At 36.5% G+C, this 20,451-nt stretch overlaps 1 protein-coding gene across 2 annotated transcripts in view; it reads left to right on the forward strand.

The window, feature by feature from the left end:
• MFN1 (mitofusin 1) overlaps positions 1–19,337 on the forward strand; it is a 36,143-nt gene extending 16,806 nt beyond the window's left edge. For both annotated transcript variants that reach the window (XM_047786917.1, XM_047786927.1), the window contains 9 exons: positions 7,672–7,793; positions 10,409–10,535; positions 10,819–10,923; positions 11,764–11,866; positions 11,970–12,199; positions 14,232–14,384; positions 15,178–15,374; positions 16,002–16,136; positions 18,351–19,337. In XM_047786917.1, the coding sequence (XP_047642873.1) occupies positions 7,672–7,793; positions 10,409–10,535; positions 10,819–10,923; positions 11,764–11,866; positions 11,970–12,199; positions 14,232–14,384; positions 15,178–15,374; positions 16,002–16,136; positions 18,351–18,429 (1,251 nt within the window). In that variant the 3' untranslated portion in view covers positions 18,430–19,337. The remainder of the gene's footprint in view (positions 1–7,671; positions 7,794–10,408; positions 10,536–10,818; positions 10,924–11,763; positions 11,867–11,969; positions 12,200–14,231; positions 14,385–15,177; positions 15,375–16,001; positions 16,137–18,350) is intronic.
• The last annotated feature ends 1,114 nt before the right edge of the window (positions 19,338–20,451 follow it).

Consider the following 20,451-nt stretch of genomic DNA (forward strand, 5'->3'; position numbering starts at 1 on the left):
GTAGACGCCGGCCTACATCAGAGCCACAGCAACACGGGATCCAAACCATGTCTGCAATCTACACCACAGCTCACGGCAATGCTGGATCCTTATCCCACTGACCAAGGGCAGGGATCGAACCCGCAACCTCATGGTTCCTAGTCGGATTCGTTAACCACTGAGCCACAACGGGAACTCCGAGACACTATTTTCTAATATTGTGTTGTGCAGCGGGTGAACTACTCTATTTTCAATAGTTAGGGAAGATTAAAGAAATATAACTACTCTTGGAATGGATAATAGAGCAAAATGAAAATCCTTTTTCTTTTGATAGAACATAGTTAATGTCATTTGACAGAAGTTAATTAAATTCTAAATTGTATTGTCACCTATTCTCCATACTTTATGCCAAAAGTCCTGAGCAAACAAATGAATACAAAAATAATTATGATACAGGTCCTGTACTTAGGAATCCAAACTGCTGAGGTTTGTGAAAAACTAATGTGTGTGCAGCATTGGGGAGGAAGGATGCTTCCTTATGTTTTGGTGTAGGTGTTTTATTCAGAGATATTAAAACTTACCTACATTGACCATTGACCAAAAAGTTCTTTAGATATTAATCTTCTAAACCCTCATTTAGCTTTATCTGGCTGTGCTTATTGGGTTGCATATCTCCTTACCCACAAATGAACACAAATACTTTAGAAGTGAGAAAACTTTCATCTGTAATTATTCTTCTCTATAAGTAGTACTTGCCTTCATTGTAAGGACATTGAATGTTGAATGTACTTGGCAGAATTTATTTATTTATTTATTTTTCAGAATTTTTAAAATTATTCTTCTATTTTTATTTTTTAGTGAATTTATTTTTTATGGCCACACCTGCAGCATATGGAAGTTTGCAGGCCAGGGATTGAATCCAAGCTGCAGCTGCAACAATGCCAGCTCCTTTTTCCCTCTGCACTGGGCTGGGGATCGAACCCATGCCTCTGCAGTGACTCTGCAGTCAGTTGGGCTCTTAACCCACTGCACCATAGCGGGAACTCTTCCTCTATTTTTAAATTAGTAAGAGGAAGAAAGACCATTAGTTAGATCAAGACAGTGTTTAAGAAAACCTACTCTCAGCTGTCTCAGTAAGATGTCAGTTACATTTCATCCATGGGGAAAGTAATGGGGAGAGTATCTATTGTTTTTTTCCCTGGTCTTAAATTGAGCTTTTCTGTGTATGTATGTGTGTATATTTGTCATTGCTTTCTCCTACTAAAGCATACAGTTTAGTTCTCTTTCATATGGGTTCCTGGTACAGCTTTTGCTTTCCTAGATTATCTCCTTGAAGAGGTGGGAGTGAGAAGAATAAATGATGTGCTGTAGAGCACTGGTTCCCAAACCCAGCTGATCATGAAGTACTTTAGAGAACTGCAGACTCCTGACCTATCCCAGAGATTGATCCTGTAGGGGTATGATGGATCTAGGGATCTGTTATATATATAAAGCTCCCTAAGTGATTGCTTGCAGTAATCAGGCAGACTTAGGAACTTTTAATTTTTTTTTAAGTTTTTAGAAGAAACATGGCATTTCACGTTTTTATTGTAAAAGTTCATTTGAGAATTTAAAATTATATATAGAAAAAATTTCTTGAGCAAGAGCTTATACAGTTGTGGAGAATGTCCACCTTTAGAGATTGAAACTTTTTGCCTTTTAGGGCCTTACCCACAGTATATGGAAGTTTCCAGGCTAGGGGTCAAATTGGAGCTGTAACTGATGGCCTACACCATGGCCACAGCAATGTAGGATCCGGCGCTGCTCTGCAACCTACACAGCTCATGGCAATGCCGGATCCTTAACCCACTGATTAAGGCCAGGGATCGAACCTTCGTCCTCATGGATGCTAGTAAGATTCATTGAGCCATGATGGGAACTCCTAGAGTTTGAAACTTTTGTTTAAAACTGATAGATATAAAATGAGAATCATCTAAAAATTATTTGAATTTATATAAAGAAATAATGAGATGGGCAAAAAATTTTGTCTGGATGGCCAAATGCTTTTTTGGTAATTACATTGACAACTTAGTTATTTTGGTCGGTTTTTTTTTTGTTTTTTTTTTTTTGTTTTTTTTATGGTTGCGCCTGCAGCATATTGAGGTTCCTAGGCTAGGGGCTGAACTGGAGCTATAGCTGCCAGCCTACACCACAGCTCACAGCAACAGTGGATCCCCAAGCTGCTGATCAAGACCAGGATCAAACCCGCATCCTCATGGATGCTAGTCCATGGATTGGTTTCTGCCGTGCCACAACAGGAACTCCCTATTTTTTCTGTTTTGTTTTGCTTTGTTTTTTGGCTGTGCCACATCCACGGGTTTTTTTTTTTTTTTTGTTTGTTTGTTTGTTTGTTTGTTTGTTTGTTTGTTTTTTGGCCATGTTCACAGCATGCAGAAGTTCCTAGGTCAGGGATCAAATCTGAGCCATAGCAGTGACAACACTGAATCCTTAACCTGCTGAGCCACCAGGGAACTCCAGCAACTCTTTTGCTCTCCAAAGCTGAAATTTTTTCTTTTCTTTTCTTCTTCTTATTTTTTGTCTTTTTAGGGCTGCACCCACGGCATACGGAGGTTTGCAGGCAAGGGGTCTAGTTGGAGCTATAGCCGCCGGCCTACGCCACAGCCACAGCCATGCCCAGATCCGAGCCGAGTCTGCAACCTACACCACAGCTCATGGCAGTGCTGGATTCTTAACCCACTGAGCAAGGCTGGGGATCGAACCCCCAACCTCATGGTTCTTAGTTGGGTTTGTTTCTGATGCACTACAATGGAAACTCCTGAAATTTGTTACTTTTAAAATCAGCTTTGGTAACTTATGATTTCTTATAAATTAGTGCATTTCTGAGAATTTATAATTTATTATAAAATTGTTTTTTTAAAAGTGTTTTTGTATCCCTTGTCTATTTGTGTCTGTATATATTTAGACATAGATATAGGTAAAGGATACAGGAAATATATATATATTAAATCTTAATTGGATTTGCCAGTGATTTGGCTGCTTTGCTTTATCCTTTAAAGACCGAGGCCTAGCCCTTGATTAATTTTTCATTTGATAAATAGGATTTTTTTGGTTTTTATTCATTAAATTCTTTTCTTTTTTCTGGTCTTTTAGGACCTCACCCGAGGCATACGGAAGTTCCCTGGCTAGGGGTCAAATTGGAGCTGTAGATGCCAGCCATAGTCATAGCCATAGCAATACCAGATCCAAGCTGTGTCTGCCACCTATACCACAGCTCAGGGCAACGCTGGATCCTTAGCCCACTGAGCAAGGCCAGGGATTGAACCTACGTCCTGGTGGATACTGGTCTGGTCAGGTTTGTTACCGTGAGCCACAACAGGAACTCCCAGTTCATTAAATTCTATGTTAATCTTTCTACAAAATTTCCTTCTGTTTTCATGGTGTAAGTGGAATCACTTTTTGCTTTTTGGTTTTAGGAAAGAATTTAGGGCTATGGCTATGAATTTGTGAGTGTAGCTTTGGGATATATTCCATGAGTTTCAGTATCCAGTTTTCATTGTTCATTAAATTTTATAGTTTTTTGGCATTTCCTCTTCAGTGCAGGAGTTATTAAAAATTTTGATTCTTGGGGAGTTCCTGTCCTGGCTCAGTGGTTAATCAATCCGACTAGGAACCATGAGGTTGTGGGTTCAATCCCTGGCCTTGCTCAGTGGGTTAAGGATCCGGCGTTGCCGTGAGCTGTGGTGTAGGTTGCAGATGCAGCTCAAATCCCATGTTGCTGTGGCTCTGGCGTAGGCTGGTAGCTACAGCTCTGATTAGACCCCTAGCCTGGGAACCTCCATATGCCATGGGAGCTGCCCAAGAAATGGCAAAAAGACCAAAAAAAAATTTTTTTTTTGATTCATGGGAGTTCTCGTCATGGCTCAGAGGTTAATGAGGATGTGGGTTTGATCCCTGGCCTCGGTCAGTGGTTTAAGGATCCTGCCCTGTGGTGTAGATTGCAGATGTGGCTCGGATCCCGACTTGCTGTGGTTGTGGCACAGGCCAGCAGCTCCAATTCGACCCCTAGCCTGGGAACTTCCACATGCCATGGGTAAGGCCCTAAGAGGAAAAAAAAAATGGAATCTTCTCATTTAACTTTTCTTGATTTCTTTGCGTTGTGATTACGGATTGTGGCCTTTAAACACCTTTTCTCTGTTTTTAGAATTCAGTTGTTTGTGTGGTCTTATAAAATGATTTCTGTGGAAAAGGAAAAACTGTAACAAGTTCATCTTTTTTTTTTTTTCCTTTGTCTTTATTAGGGCCTTACCTGTGGCATATGGAAGTTCCCAGGCCCCAGGGGTCAAATCTGAGCTATAGCTGTTGGCCTACGCCACAGCCACAGCCACAGCCAGGTGGGATCCAAGCTGCATCTGCTACCTACACCGCAACTCACAGCAACACCGGATCCTTAACCCACTGAGCAAGGCCAGGGGTCAAACCCGCATCCTCATGGATACTAGTCGGATTTATTTCTCCTGAGCCACAGTGGGAACTCCCCCAAGTTCATCATTTTAATCAAACAGTCTGATTTTTGCCATGGACTTCTTGAGATTCATTTGGTTTAAAAAAAGCTAAATATTATGAACATTCTGGGTACCAAGTTAAATAAGCCTTGGAAATTAAAATCAAACAAGAAAGTCAAAGTTAATTCTATTAATATATGTTTTCTTGTTTTCAGCCTATATTTGGACAGATGTATATTCTGAAGGTAGTTTAGAAATCTAAAATTTTTTGCCCAGGTATTTGGCCATTATTTTTAATAGTTTTTATCGTATGAAGGAAAAGATATAAAACTTTTTTCTAAAATCTTGATGAATTTGTTGTAAAGGACATTCTTGGGACAACGGTGAAATCTTAAAATGGACTGTGTGTTAGGTTAATAGTATTGTCCCAGTAGTAAGTGTTCTGAATATAATAATTGTTTTATGGTTGTATAGGAAAATGTCTTCATTCTTAGGAGACACATGCTAATATATTTCATAGTAAGGTTGTAGTGGTTGCAATGAATTGTCAAATTGTTCAGCAGGAAAAAATGTACATGTGTATAAAAGTATATGAATATGTAGACCTATATCTATATGGAGCGAGAGAAGTAAAAGTAAACAGACAAAGCTGAATGTTAACATTTGGTATATTTACTTGAAAGGTATATTGTATCTTGGTGTTCTTCTTGCACTTTTCCTATCAGTTTAAAGTGTTTTAAAATAATACATTGAGAGTGGTGAGTAGCATGTTATTGGGTGTTTGGGGTCTGTTATCAAAGTGGTGGACTTGACAAGTTTATGTTTTAATTACACATAAATATTGATATTTAGAAATTTATAACTGTGACTAATTGTCAGCTATCTTTAGATGTTATTAGAAAATCAGAAGATCTAAATTGAAATGAAAATATTATTTTGGTTCTAAATCTTTAACAAGTTTTAAAGTAACCTACAGGATACTCTGACAAGATAGAATTTAAATTGTCTAATGTAGTATTTTAAACCTTTCCTTGGGAAAATTAAGAGTTCCTGATAAAGTAAGTCTGGGAACTCCTGTATGCTGTATACGTCCACCATGGAGATCCATAAGTGTATTAGTGCATGAAGGGCTCTGGAAAGTGGCTCAGTAAAGAAACTTTATTTAAATTAGTATTTCCTATATTTAGTTGGAATAGAGTATTTCTTTTACAGTTGACTCTTGATATTTTTTTGATCAGTGGGACATCTATATTAGATACTTTTTAATTAGAAAAAGATTGCCTGTTTTCTTCTAATAACTTTTGAGATTTTTTCTTTTTTTCTAGTCTAGCTCTAACACTGTGCTGTTATCTACAAATTTGGGGTCTTCATTGCTGATATCTAGATCTGCTTCATCGAGGAACATAGAATTTCTTTTAACTTGTTTTTTTCTTTTAAAAATATTTTTATTCTTTTATTACAGCTTTTGTGGAGGTTAATTTAGCAATTTATGAGACAGTTATTTAAAGTAAAATCAAAATTTTGTTTTTGATCATTAAAAAACAGATGGTTTGCACTTTACATGTGTAATATTGTGTAGTTATTAGTGGTTTATGCTTTGGCATGTACAGAAGAGGAATAATATAATTTCCTACCACTGTTCTTTTTAGGATTAATGATCATTTAGTGATGTATTAAAAAGTTTTACAATGAGCAGAAGTTAGACATGCAGTGAAAAAAAGTAATGGGCTCTGAGTTAGGCTTAAACTCTTAACTAGTGAATTACCCTCATGTGTCCTATAGCTAAAGAAAAGAATTAGGTTTTCTATACCTCAAACAAAGAGAAAAGCTAACGAGTCAAGAGAATTTAAAAGTTTCTTTTATCTTAGTGAAGTGAACAAATAATCACTTGAGACATGAAGGCTAAGCATAGATTATAAATAAAACATTGAATGAATATGTAATATGCCAATGATTTTAATATAAAAATACAGTGCTAGAGTATTAAGTGACTGTTTTAAAGCTTGAAAGCTTTATTTTGATAAAGGATAGTAATTACTTTAGGAAGTAATTAGCACAATCTGTACTAGTTAAACACAATTTCAAGAGGATGAATTCATGAAAATATTGGAGAGCTGGGGCTATACACCTAGTTTTTTACAAGTTTATCGTAGAAAATAAATATCGCTCCTGTGAAACATCTCTTTTAGTATTAATTTTCTCACCCAGATGAGCATTTCTTGATTGTTCAAAGACCAGATAGCATTTCTCTTTAAATACTTACAGTTGCTTTCAAATGCTATGTCAGTATAGAATTTCACTTTCTGTGAAATAAAAGTGAAAGGAAAATTTTAATGTAATAATTTTGGAAGCATGTAATGATGAATTATAGTAAATGTTTTAAACAGCAAGTAGTATGCACCTAAATTGAACATGGAAAAAAAAATCACAAAATAAACATCCATTATCATAGATGATGCGTTCTGATGTATTCTATTTAAAAATACACTGGTCATGAAATACTAATTGATTTGTGCAACTGTTAGTGAGTTATGAGCTACAGTTAGCTTGAAGGTGAAACATCATTCTGACATGTATGCACACACTATAGACCAGTGACAATAGTGGGTTTGTTTTAGAAATAGCTGTAGATATTCTTCTATAAATAATTAAAAATATTACTTAGGTTTTTTGCTGTTCAAGCGTTAATATATAGAAATCCTTTTTTATAACTTGATATGAATTATTTCAACTAATTTTTTCAGTGTAGAATTGTAATTCATGGCTTAATTAAAAATTTTACTAGGTTATCAATTGTAAATATGAGAAAAGTCAAGATAGACTAGGAAAAGATTAAAGATGAACAAATATAATGAGTAATTCTAAAGAAGAAACCTTTTTTTAACATTGATAATAGAACCCTGTTTATTTTCTGTTAAAAATAATGTAGTCAAAGAACCATTACACATTACTGTGTAAAATTAACACAAAAATATGAACTTGCTGTTAGAGCCTTTTTGCTTTTGAATCCTTGTCCCCCCTTTTATTTTTTTTTTGACCTGTATAATTTTAAGTTGTATTTGTCATACATTTATTTTCTATCCTTATGTCTGTTTTGGTTAACTTTATAAACAGCAAGTTTTTGTGTTTAAATTCCTGAATGTGTTCGGATGGAATTGCAGTAATGTGTTATGGCTTGGGCCCCTCGCAGGAGTGTATCTCGCAGTCAGCAGTGAAAACAAAGTTTGAACAGCACACTATCAGAGCTAAACAAATACTAGAAACTGTGAAAAACATAATGGATTCAATAAACGTGGCAGCAGCAGAGAAAAGGTATGAATTCATTTTATTGAAAATGTTTTTTTGTGTGTGTCAATATGAATTCCTTAAACCGAGATTGAAAATTGTTATATTACTAAATAACTTTTCACACTAACATCACCGTTAGGTGATACCTACTTGCATGTTTTCATTTTTTATTTATTTATTATTATTTTTTTTCTCTTTTGGCTGCCCTGCAGCATATGGAGTTCCCAGGCCAGGGATCTTTAATCTACTGTGCCAGTCTGGGGGTGCTGGAGATGGAACTTGCATCACAGCCTCCCAAGATATTGCCAATCCCATTGCACCGTGGAAACTCCTTTAAATTTTTTTTTCTTTTTTTTTCTTTTTTGGCCACCCCACTGCATATGGAATTCCTTGGCCAGAGAGCAGATCCAAGCTGCAGTTGTGAGCTATGCAGCTGCAGCAACACCAGTACCTTAACCCCCTATGCCAGGCTAGGGATGGAACCTGTGTCCCAGTACTCTCAAGATACTACCAATCCCATTGTGTCATAGTGGGAACTCCTACTTGCATGTTCTTAAGTGAATATTTGAAATTGTAAATATTTCTTCTACAACCTTGAACACATCATTTACATTCCCTGAATCTTGGTATTCTTGTGTGTGAGTTGTGATTTCAAAATATACAGTGGCTTTAAAATATCTTTAAAGCACTGGAAGAACCATTTCTTCAAGCAGAATTTTTTGAAGTCCAAAACAGGTGCCCCTCTTTTTTACATTCAGCCCATCATTCATCTTCCTATAGTTTTCCATTGAAAGTTTGAAATCACTGTTTTATGCCAGTTGTGGTTTTTGTCAGCTTGTAAACAAATAAGGTGATAAGTGCCTGTCAGCCAGAAAGTGTATTTGGTGAGTACCTACTACCCTATATATCATACTATTTTGCAATACTTTATTTCATTTATTATCTTATAACTTGAAAATGAACACACCAACATTAGTCGAAAAGGGTAGTTCTCACAAACTTGGTACACTTGAAACAGATCAAGATGTTATTAAACACACAAACATGATGATGTCCAGCTTCACTTGGACCATTAAGTGGGCTTAAGCCAATCAAAGGAAAGCTATAAAGCATCTCATATTAAGTTCAAGATGACGTAAGTTGGGAATTTTAAATTTATTTGGTCTTGCCGGTAACAAAACTCTACTCATATCTGCATCTATTGCCAATTTTCGACACTTTTGTTGGGGTGTGTAATGTATAAAAGAGGATTTAGAACATATAAAGCACAAGTGTTAGAACCAAGACTCTTGGAGTTCCCATCATGGCTCAGTGGTTAACAAATCCAGCTAGGAACCACGAGATTGCGGGTTCAATCCCTGGCCTCCCTCAGTTGGTTAAAGATCCTGCGTTGCCGTGGCTGTGGTGTGGGCTGGTGGCTACAGCTTCGATTAGACCCCTGGCCTGAGAACTGTATGTTGTGGATGTGGCCCTAGAAAAGACAAAAAAAAGAACCCAGATTCTGATATCTGGCCCTATGCAGTTTCTGTATAATGAGCCAGTTGCTTTATTATGAGAGCCAGAGTGAGTATTGATCCACTGGATTGACCTTAGTGTTAATTTTTTGAAAAATAGAGGACATAGGAATAAACATGGCACAAAAATCATGTGATTTGAGGATGGTTTGTATAATCATGTCTTAAAAACTCATTTAGCCAAAGATGATCTTAAAAAGATCGTCTTTGTTTTCCTATATCAACCAGGGGTTGACAAATTTCAGCAGATAGTAGACATCTATGCTTTATGGGCCATGTTATCTCTTTTGCAGCTACTCAGTTCTGTTTTAGAGCAGAAGCAGTCATGTCTACAATAGGAATGTGAATGTGTGTGGCTGTATTCCAAGAATACTTTAACAGAAACTAGTAGCTGGCTGGATTTGGCTTGCAGAATGCTATTTACTAGCCCTTTTTTTTTTTTTTTGTCTTTTTGCCTTTTCTAGGGCTGCTCCCGTGGCATATGGAGGTCCCCAAGCTAGGGGTCCAATCGGAGCTATAGCCACCGGCCTATGCCAGAGCCACAGCAACGCGGGATCCGAGCCGTGCCTGTGACCCACACCACAGCTCACAGCAATGCTGGATCCTTAACCCACTAAGCAACGGCAGGGATCGAACCCGCAACCTCATGGTTCCTAGTCGGATTCGTTAACCACTGCACCACAACAGGAACTCCACTAGCCCCTGTTTGTTAAATAGAGTGTATTTTGACTGTTCATATCCATGAAATGGGTGGAGATTTAGAATCCTTTTTAGTCCTTTGTGGTATTCAGATACCACATCAGTAGAGGTAGACAGTAGTTTATATTTAATCATTTGTAAAACATCAGTGAAATGTTATATCTGTTATTTTTTGGCATCCCCGTGGCATGCAGCAGTACCCTGGCCAGAGATCAAATCTGAGCCACAGCATTGACAAGGCCAGATCCTTAGCCCATTGTGCCACCAGGGAATTCCTATTCAAATCCCTTTTAGACGTTGAAATACAAGATTTTTTTTTCTTGTATCATGCTAACAGATGGTTCAGTATATAAGTGAAGGTACCTGCTTAATATCCTTGTGACTTTAATATATCCTGAATATTAATTACTCTTCATAACATAATAGGGTTTATTCAATAGAAGAGAGGGAAGACCAAATTGATAGACTGGACTTTATCCGAAACCAGATGAACCTTTTAACTCTGGATGTTAAGAAAAAAATCAAGGAAGTTACAGAGGAGGTGGCAAATAAGGTGGGTAACATAAGCTTTGTGATTATACTATCTGAAAATGGAAATTTTGGGGGTTTTTTGGCTGTGCGTGCTGCATGCAGAAGTTCCCAGGCCAAGGATGGAACCTGCGCCACAGCAGTGACAGTGCAGGATCCTTAACCTGTTAGTCCACCAGTGAACTCTGGAAATATTTTTGATAACCCTAAAATTTTTATCTACTACCTTAAAGGAATATTTTGTTTTTTTTTTCAATTTGAGTTTTTGAATAGTTGGTAATCTTGTTTTAATTTTTTAATATTTTTAGGTTTCATGTGCAATGACAGATGAAATTTGTCGACTCTCTGTTTTGGTTGATGAATTTTGTTCTGAGTTTCATCCTACTCCCAGTGTATTGAAAGTGTATAAAAATGTAAGTTAAATTGTAGTTAAATATTCAGATATAGTTTCCTTATCTTATTCTGACTCTTACTCATTCTTTAGTGGTTTGGCCATTTTAGCGCTCATGACAATCAGGACATGATTAAACTATTACATCTCCTGTTGCACTCTTATAATAAATATATAAACTATAAAGCACAGAAAAATTATCCTCTTAGAAAAGAATGAAGTTATTTTAGTGTTTACTACAATTTTTTGTTTGTTTGTTTTTAATTTTCTTTTTTATGAGGCAGTTACATGTTTTGGAGCCACATCTGTGGCATGTGGGAATTCCCGGGCTAGGGGTCAAATTGGAGCTGTAGCTGCTGGCCTATAGCAACCTGTGTGCCATATCTGCAACCTGTACCACAGCTCATGGCGATACCAGATCCCTAACCCACTGAGTGAGGCCAGGGATCAAACCCACATACTCATGGATACTGGTCAGATTCATTTATGCTGTGCCACAACAGGAACTCCTAAGTGTTTATTTAAAGAGAGAAGATAAGTATGGAGAAAATACAGGTACAAACAGTGGTGTGTGGTGGGGGATGGGGGTGAAAAGGGAGAGAGAAAGACATAGGAAAAAAGAGGGAGAGAGCAACATGTGCCTCGGAGGGCCTTTAAATCAAAATCACTCCTCTGGGGGCGGTCCTTCTGGACTTCCTCTGGCCAATCATTTTGCTTCATCTGGCTTTGTCCTGGCTTAGGGCCCTGCCCTGAGCATGTATTTTAGCATGGGGTATCTGGGTAGTGTTTACTACTTTTTTATTTTTGTAAAATCTGCATATGTTCTAGAGAAAAAGATGTAGACATTTACCATTGTTAACAGGAGTTAAATAAGCACATAGAAGATGGAATGGGAAGAAATTTGGCTGATCGGTGTACCAATGAAGTCAATGCTTCAATGTTTCAGTCCCAGCAAGAAATTATTGGTAATATTTATATCTACAAGTTCATATGCGTTTTTTGTTTTTTCATGGTTAAAAGATACATTATTTACTGTTGTTTCTTTAAATATAATTTTGTTCTTTCTAGAAAATTTGAAGCCATTACTTCCAGCTGGTATACAGAATAAACTACATACACTGATTCCTTGCAAGAAATTTGATCTTAGCTATGACCTAAATTGCCACAAGTTATGTTCAGATTTCCAAGAGGATATTGTATTTCGGTTTTCCCTGGGCTGGTCATCCCTTGTCCATCGTTTTTTGGGCCCTACAAATGCTCAGCGGGTGCTTCTAGGGTTATCAGAGCCCATCTTTCAGGTATATGTGTATGTGTGTGTATATATATATATATGTATATTTTTTTTGGAGTAGGCTTCTTATTAAGTGGTTATTGCTATACTGTACAGGTGTGTATCTTATTCTACCAGTTGAGAGTTTCCTTTTATTTATGTGATTTCTCTATATAGAACTAGTTATGCCAGATTTGCTTATTTGTGAGCTGATATTTAGATATAGAGCCACTTCTTTTTTTTCTTGTTTTTTCTTTTTTTCTTTCTTATTTTTTAATTTTTTGGCTGCGTTTGTGTTGTGGCATGTGGAAATTCCAAAAGAATTTTTTGAATTTATCAATTCAGTAAATTTTCAGAAAACTTGAGGAATTGTAAAACCATCACTATTAATTCAGTTTTAGAACATTTCTGTCACCCCAAAGGATACCATTGTGCCCATTTGCAGTCACTCATCATTCCTGCCTCCAGACTTACTGCTGGTCAGGTTTCTGTAGCTATCAATTTTGCTTTTCCTGGACATTTCCTATCAATGGAATCATATACAATGTGGCCTTTTGTGCCTGATTACTGTGACGTAGTATAATGTTATCAAGGTTCATCATCACAGTACCTGAATATTGTAGCATGTGTCAATACTCCATCCTTTTTTATCCCTGAATAATATTCCATTATGGCTATCACATTTTTTTTTATTTATCCTTTCATCAATCGATGGACATTTGAGTTATTTGTACTTTTTAGCTATTATGAATAATGATGCTATGAATACCCTTACACTGTTTTTATTTGGACATCTGTTTTCATTTCTTTTGAGTATATATATATCTAGGAGCAGAATTGCTGGGCATAGATACGTACTCTGGTATGGTATGTTAACTCCGTGTTTCACTTTCTGAGGAACTGCCAAACTGTTTTCCAAAGTAGCTGCTGTCTTTTACATTCATTCCCACCAGCAATTTATTATGGTTCTATTTCTTCACATTCTCATCAAGACTTGTTATTGTCTTTTTTATTCTGGCAAATGTGAAGTTGTATCTCATTGTAGTTTTGATTTGTATTTCCCTAATGACTAATGATGTTAAGCATCTTTTCATATGTGGGATCTCAGTTCTCAGACCAGGATGAACCAGGGCTGCAGTGATGAAAGCTCCAAATTTTAACAACTAGACCATCAGGGAGCTCCCCCATTTGCCCATGTTTTAATTGGGTTATTTGGCTTCCTTTTGACTTGTGGGAGTTCTTTATATATTCCAGGTACAAGTCTTTATCAGATATATGATTTCCAAGAATGTATATTTTTCTAGTCTGTGGCTTGCCTTTTAATTTTCATATAGTGTTTCTTGAGTGTAAAGATTTTTTTTGTTGTTGTCTGCGTCCATGGCATACAGAAGTTTCCGAGCCATGGATTGAACACACACCACAGCAGCGATCATCACCTCTGCAGTGACAACACCAGATCCTTAACACGCTGAGCATGAGAGAACTCCCTGAAGTGTAAAAGGTTTTAATTTTGAAGTCCATTTTTTTTTTTCCTTCTTTTTATGGCCATACCTGCAGCATGTGGAAGTTCCCAGGCTAGGGGCTAAATCGGTGCTACAGCTGAGGGCCACAGCAATGCTAGTTCCGAGCCACCTCTGTGACCTACCACTGCAGCTCATGGTAACGCCAGATCCTTAATCCACTGAGCTAGGCCAGGGATCGAACCTACATCCTCATGGATACTAGTCGGGTTCTTAGCCCGCTGAGCCAGAAAGGGAACTCTGAAAAATTTTTTTTATACACTTTTAATTTTAAGAGTTGAGGGTCTACTGTTATAGACTCATTGTACGTTGTGAAAATTTATTATTATTTGTCATGATATCGTTGGTCCATGTCATAGACGATAATTTTCAGACCATTTTTCATTTTCTTAACATATTTATGGGTAAACTCCATTAATTGAAGTCATTCTTTTCATAGTTACTACTATAATTTTAAAAGAGAATACAGTAGAATTTTGTAAATACAGTAATTCCATTTGTAGTTGCTTAATTGAATTCATCCTTTTTTCCCCATCTCAGCTCCCCAGATCTTTAGCTTCTACTCCCACAGCTCCTAACAATCCAGCAACACCAGATAATGCATCACAGGAAGAAATCATGGTTACCTTAATAACAGGATTAGCTTCTCTTACCTCTAGAACTTCGATGGGCATCATTGTTGTTGGAGGAGTGGTAAGAAACAGTACTTTTTAGTGTGATTAAAATTGAAATTATTGCAAAGCTATCTACTAGGTCAGAAAAAGAAAGGTTTTTACTTCTGGATCTATAAAATGACATGCAAATTGTAGGTTAAAGTTAATGAATAGAGTTTCACAAGTCTAATCTTAATTTTTTGTTTTTATTTTTGTCTTTTTAGGGCCTCACTTATGGCATATGGAGGTTCCCACGCTAGGGGTCTAATCAGAGCTGTTGCTGCCAGCCTACACCAGAGGCATAGCAACACCAGATCTGAGCCGTGTCTGTGACATACATATACCACAGCTCACGGCAATGCCAGATCCTTAGCCCAGGGAGGCAATGGATTGAACCTGCATTCTCATGGATACTAAAGGGTTCATTACTGTTGAGCTACAATGGAAACTCCCATAAATATTATTTCTTGTAGTACTTATATGTTCAAAATGTTTTCATTGCATTAACAGCATAGGTTTACTTGTTTTGGTTTTTTAAACCTTTGACCTAAAAAAAATTAACATCCCTTTCTGAGATACATTGAATCAACTTAATAAATGCCTGGCAGGTTGTAAATAGTTCTAAAAGTTCTTGCCTGATATTTATGTGCTGTTCCTTTTTCAGTTTGATTTCCAGTAATTTCATATTTTCTCATAGAGAAGGAATATACATTTAAAAAACGATCTGACTCAGTGATCTGTAGGGCGCCGATGAGTTTTCTAAAATGTCTTTTAGTATTATCTCACTAGTGGTGTTTTTCTTTCTCAGAGTAAACTGTAAATTTATCTTACAGATTTGGAAAACTGTAGGCTGGAAACTCATATCCATTTCATTAAGTATGTATGGAGCTTTGTATCTTTATGAGAGGCTGACTTGGACCACCCGTGCCAAGGAGAGAGCCTTTAAACAGCAGTTTGTGAACTATGCAACTGAAAAACTGCAGATGATCGTTAGCTTCACAAGCGCCAACTGTAGCCATCAAGTACAACAGTAAGTTGAAAGATTCTTCTGTGTTTTTGTTTTAAAGCTTTATTAAAGTATGATGTCCATGCAGAAACGCATGAGTAATGTCGGTTGTCACAATGTGAACACATACTATAATCACCACCAAAGTGAAAAAATAGAATGATGCCAAACAGTGGGCTCAAAATGCATGATGGTGAACGAGATTTATTTTTACTGTTGCAGCCCAGATTTTGAACTTTAACGGCATGATTTTTTTTAAACTCAAAGAATTTTATTAATAAATACCTGGGCCCAGTGAATTTCTTTTATGTATCTTAAATATTGGTTTCATTGATTTAGTAGAAATATATAGAACTTGAGTCAAATCAATGCATAATATTCTGTATTAGGATGCTACTGAGAGCTGAATTAGAAAGTTTTCTGAGCAACAGACGATTGCAATTTTTTCCTTTTTTTTTTTTTTTTTTTTTAATGGCTGCACCTGAGGCATAGGGAAGTTCCTGGGCCAGGGATCAAATCTGAGGGGATCAAAACCTGCGTCCTAGTGCTCCCAAGACAGCACCAGTCCTTTGTGTCACAGTGGGAACTCCAAAGATTATTCATTTTTACAAGGCATTTATGACTGATGATAAAATGTTTTTTTATTTTAAGGGAAATGGCAACCACTTTTGCTCGCCTGTGCCAACAAGTTGATATTACACAAAGACATCTAGAAGAAGAAATTGCTAGATTATCCAAAGAAATAGATCAACTGGAGAAAATACAAAGCAATTCAAAGCTCTTAAGGTATTTGAACTTTTTTTCCTCAATAATATGAACATTTATTGGTCTCTTTACTAAGATATAATTATGTAAAATCACTAGCACATTTGTATTAAAATTTTTAGCTTTCTGCATTGGTTTATAATTTTCCATGTTTAATTCCATATGTTTTGCAATTTCAATGAAAGCTATTTTCTATAAGAAGAAATAATCTGAATTTAAAGGAATTTTTTAGATGTAAGCTTATAGCTCTCTATTAAGCTATATTAGTCCCTTTTCAGAGCAGAAGTTCTGTTATTAATAGTATGTGTTTTCAGTCCTATATATCTAAGACCCATAATTTTTCTTCTCATTGGAAATTGTTAGGTATACTTAAATTTGAAGCAATAAAATTGAACAAGATATCCTAATATAGTGTAGAATTCTGGTTTAATATAATTTGCCATGGATTCTTTGGAGTCTAAATAAATTTGGCTTTGCGGGGACAGGACCAGTGTCACTATAAGGTCTATATTTCTTGGTAGTTGTTAACTTAAGCTTTTATTACCCATTAGCTGGCTCATCTACCAGCCTAGGAGAATCATTACACTCTGCTGCTACTTACCAGGGCACATGCTACATACAGTTGCTGGTTTGAAAACAGCTGGCAGTGTCTGCAAATTGAAGAGACTATCCTTGTGACTTGATTTTGGGACATATATTTTAAATGCATGTCATGGTATCTTTCCATTTTATCTTAAATCTGATTAGCAGTCACATTCTCACTGCACCACAGTCTCAAAGTCTCTGGAAAAGGTGATAAGGTTAGATTTGGGTTAGATCATTCTAAATATAGCTTTTCAAATTTGGTGAAACTATATCCAATAGAATTTTTCTTTGGTCTTTTTAGGGCTGCACCCACGGCATATGAAAGTTCCCAGGCTAGGGGTTGAATCGGAGCTACAGCTGCCAGCCTCCAGCACAACCATAGCAACTCAGGATCTGAGCCGCATCTATGATCTATGCCACAGCTCACAGCAATGCCAGATCCTTAACCCACTGAGCAAGGCCAGGGATTGAACCCAAAACCTCCTCATGGATCCTAGTCGGGTTCGTTAACTGCTGAGCCATGAAGGAAACTCCCTAGAAATTTTTTTTAAGCCTAGGATTTTAAATACTATTTATTCTTATAGTAGAAAGAAAAAAAACCCCTAGATTATAGGTACTTATGTAGCTTTCAGATTTTGGCAGGACTGACTTGAACAAATTTATTTTTTGTCTTTTTAGGGCTGAACCTGTGACATATGGAGGTTCCCAGGCTAGTGGTCCAGTTGGAGCTGTTCCTGCCGGCCTACGCCAGAGCCACAGCAACGCCAAATCTGAGCCACGTCTGCAACCTACACCAGACAGAGCTCACGGCAATGCCAGATCCTTAACCCACTGAGCAAGGCCAGGGTTTGAACCTGCAACCTCATGGTTCCTAGTCAGATTCGTTCCTGCTGCGCCACGACGGGAACTCCTAACAAATTTATTTTTGACTTAATTTTTTTTCTAACAGGAAAGTTTCAACTAATATTAACATAGGATTGGAATCTCCACTATTACTAAATTAGGCTTAGCCATTCAGGTAGAATTTAACTAATGCTTAAGGAAGAAGTATATAGTGGAGTTCATACATACACTCCACCATATGTACTTAACTACAAAACAAGACCAAGGAGAAAAGAGAAAAAGAAGCTCATTCAAGTATGAATGGGAGATGCAAACTTAGCAGCCTCCTGTCAATTTTCTTTCTGTTTTCCCTCTGTTTATGGGCATTTGGGTGCATCAAGTACAATTCTTGATATTTAAAAAAATATATTTTTTGGCAGCCATGGTCCTTTGACATCTGCCAAGCTGCTTTGTGTGTATATAAATGCACTTATACTTTATGCTTAAAGGGAATTCAAGGACAACTGTGTCTATATGTCACTTAAGATATATAATTCCCATGTAAGGTGAAAGGATTCCACTGTCTCTTAGGCTTTTCATCTTATTAAAGATTTTGTCTTTTATCTCAATATGCTTTTTTCCTGGATACTGGATTCTGTGTTTATTGTAAAGTTATAATAGCACTTAAATGCTTTTATAGGGGTTGATAATCTAAGTTCAGATATATGTAGCAACAGCTGGCTAGTAATTCTTTTTAAGATTTGGATGGGATGCATTTTTTTTCTTATTGATAACTAGATTGGTGTTTTATTCATTTTTTTTAATTAGAAAGAAAGCTGTTCAACTTGAAAACGAGCTGGAGAATTTTACTAAGCAGTTTCTACATTCAAGCAATGAAGAATCTTAATGGAGATTGCTTCGGTGATCATCATAGGAGAAAATGGAACTTAGAAGACTGGGACAGTTATTTTTATGAAGTGACTTTAAATATGAATTATACTAACTACACCTAAACAGCAAATCCTTGAGTAGATTCCGGTACTAATCTATCTCAAGGTGTTTGCATTTCTGAAGAGTGTTATGTCTCTTTGGTTTTAATTTTAGGTAAAGAAAAAGCCTTTGATGTGTGAAAGTGATGAACTAGTTAAAAAGCAAAAGAACCAACTCTGTGACCCCTGAGGGGTGGGGCCTTGCTCTTAATTAGGGCTCTCTTTGTTTTTGATTCTGAAAAAACTCTGCTTCCTGGCATCCAGGAGTTAGAGAATGCTCCTTTCTTCTTCTTTCTCAGAACTAATTTGTGATGCATACTTTAATGGGAATAGTCACATTTTTTTGTTTTATAAAAAAACTGCACTGCTTTAACCACAAAGGTGTGTGGAATGTTCTTGAGTATATTGTTTATGCAGGTTACAATCACTTGCCCTCCTGGCAGGTATATAAACCACAAATGATGCTGTTTTTAGTCCCTCTTTTATTCCCATTAAAACTGATCTAAAATGGTTTTGTTATTATAATTTGTTCATCCATTTCTAAAGAAATGTTTAGCCTCAACTCTGATTCCAGTTAAGGAAAGCTTTCCATGTCAGTTTTAGAAGTGATTTTTTTTTAAAGTTTAATGGCCAAAGATAAGGGAGGTCTGAGTTTTGAGTGGTTATGGTCATGTATAAACACTGTTCTTCAGAAGGTATTTGCAGAGGATACTGCTGGATTACCCCTGGGGTTGCTTTTATGTTTATTTCATTGTATGAATTTGCCAAGGCATGGTTTAAAATGATTACTGTATTTTTTATCTTAATGAAATGTGTATGGGTTCAAGTATTGTGTCTGTTTCTATGTTAAAAACTAATTGAAATGTCTATGGAAACATTAAAAACTGACATTCTAGGGCTTTGCTACACAAAATATAGTTTTAAGGAGCACCAGATCAGCATCACATGATGGTTGTTAGAAATGCACAATCCCAGAAAACACAGTGCATCTGGTCAGTATAGTTTATGCCACTTTTCCATGGGAAAGATAACATTTCAGGCTTTTTTTTTTTTTTTTTTAATAGCACTTTTTCTGTGCCTTTGAGGCTCTCGGATGCTGTTGTTTTTCACAGCAGGTGCAACACTTTTTTAAGATATTTTAAGGAGAAAATAACATTATTTAGGCCATAGAAGCCTTTCAAAATATATTTTTATGCAAATCAGATACTAGGATACAATATTCAAATCCAAATATTGGTTTGTAGCTAATTTTGTTGCTTTATAACCAAAAAATGACATAAGCCACAAAGAAGTGGGATTAGGTAACAACTGCAACATGAAAACCTGATGTCTAAGACTGGGTACTGCTTATTAAGGTTACAAAATCATGGCCTTAATCTTTATACGCAAGTACTTGAACTTTTGAAATACACAGTGGTTCTCAAAGTTTAGTCTTTCCATCAGCAGTTATCACTTGCGAACTTGTAAGAATTACATTCTTGATTCTCATCCCAGACCTAGAGAGTCAAATACTAGGTCTGGGGGCTAGCAGTCTGATTTAACAAGCCCTAAGGATGATTGTTGATGCATGCTAAAGTTTGGGAAATTCCGGAATAGTGCTTCTGGTATAATAAGTTTATACTAAGTTTTGCATCACTAACGAATGCAGTTCCACCTGATCAAGTTTGAAAATGTATGAAGGTTGGAAATGGGACACTAAAATAATGAAACCCAACCTCTATGCTTGGAGATAAGTGCACCCATGACCAAGCCTGTGAATTATAAAGAAGTTGATTTATAGCTGATGTAGTTAAAAGTTATTGCACATTTACTTGATTGTCTACTATGTATGTTTGCAGGATTATTTATAAACTTTGTATGATCTTAAGTTTTTTCAAAACATTTTTTTATAAGTGCAAGGTGAAAATAAAACTTATTTGCCTGATAGCTGATAAATGTAG

Source organism: Phacochoerus africanus, chromosome 1 (assembly GCF_016906955.1).
Source record: "Phacochoerus africanus isolate WHEZ1 chromosome 1, ROS_Pafr_v1, whole genome shotgun sequence".
Taxonomy (NCBI): domain Eukaryota; kingdom Metazoa; phylum Chordata; class Mammalia; order Artiodactyla; family Suidae; genus Phacochoerus; species Phacochoerus africanus.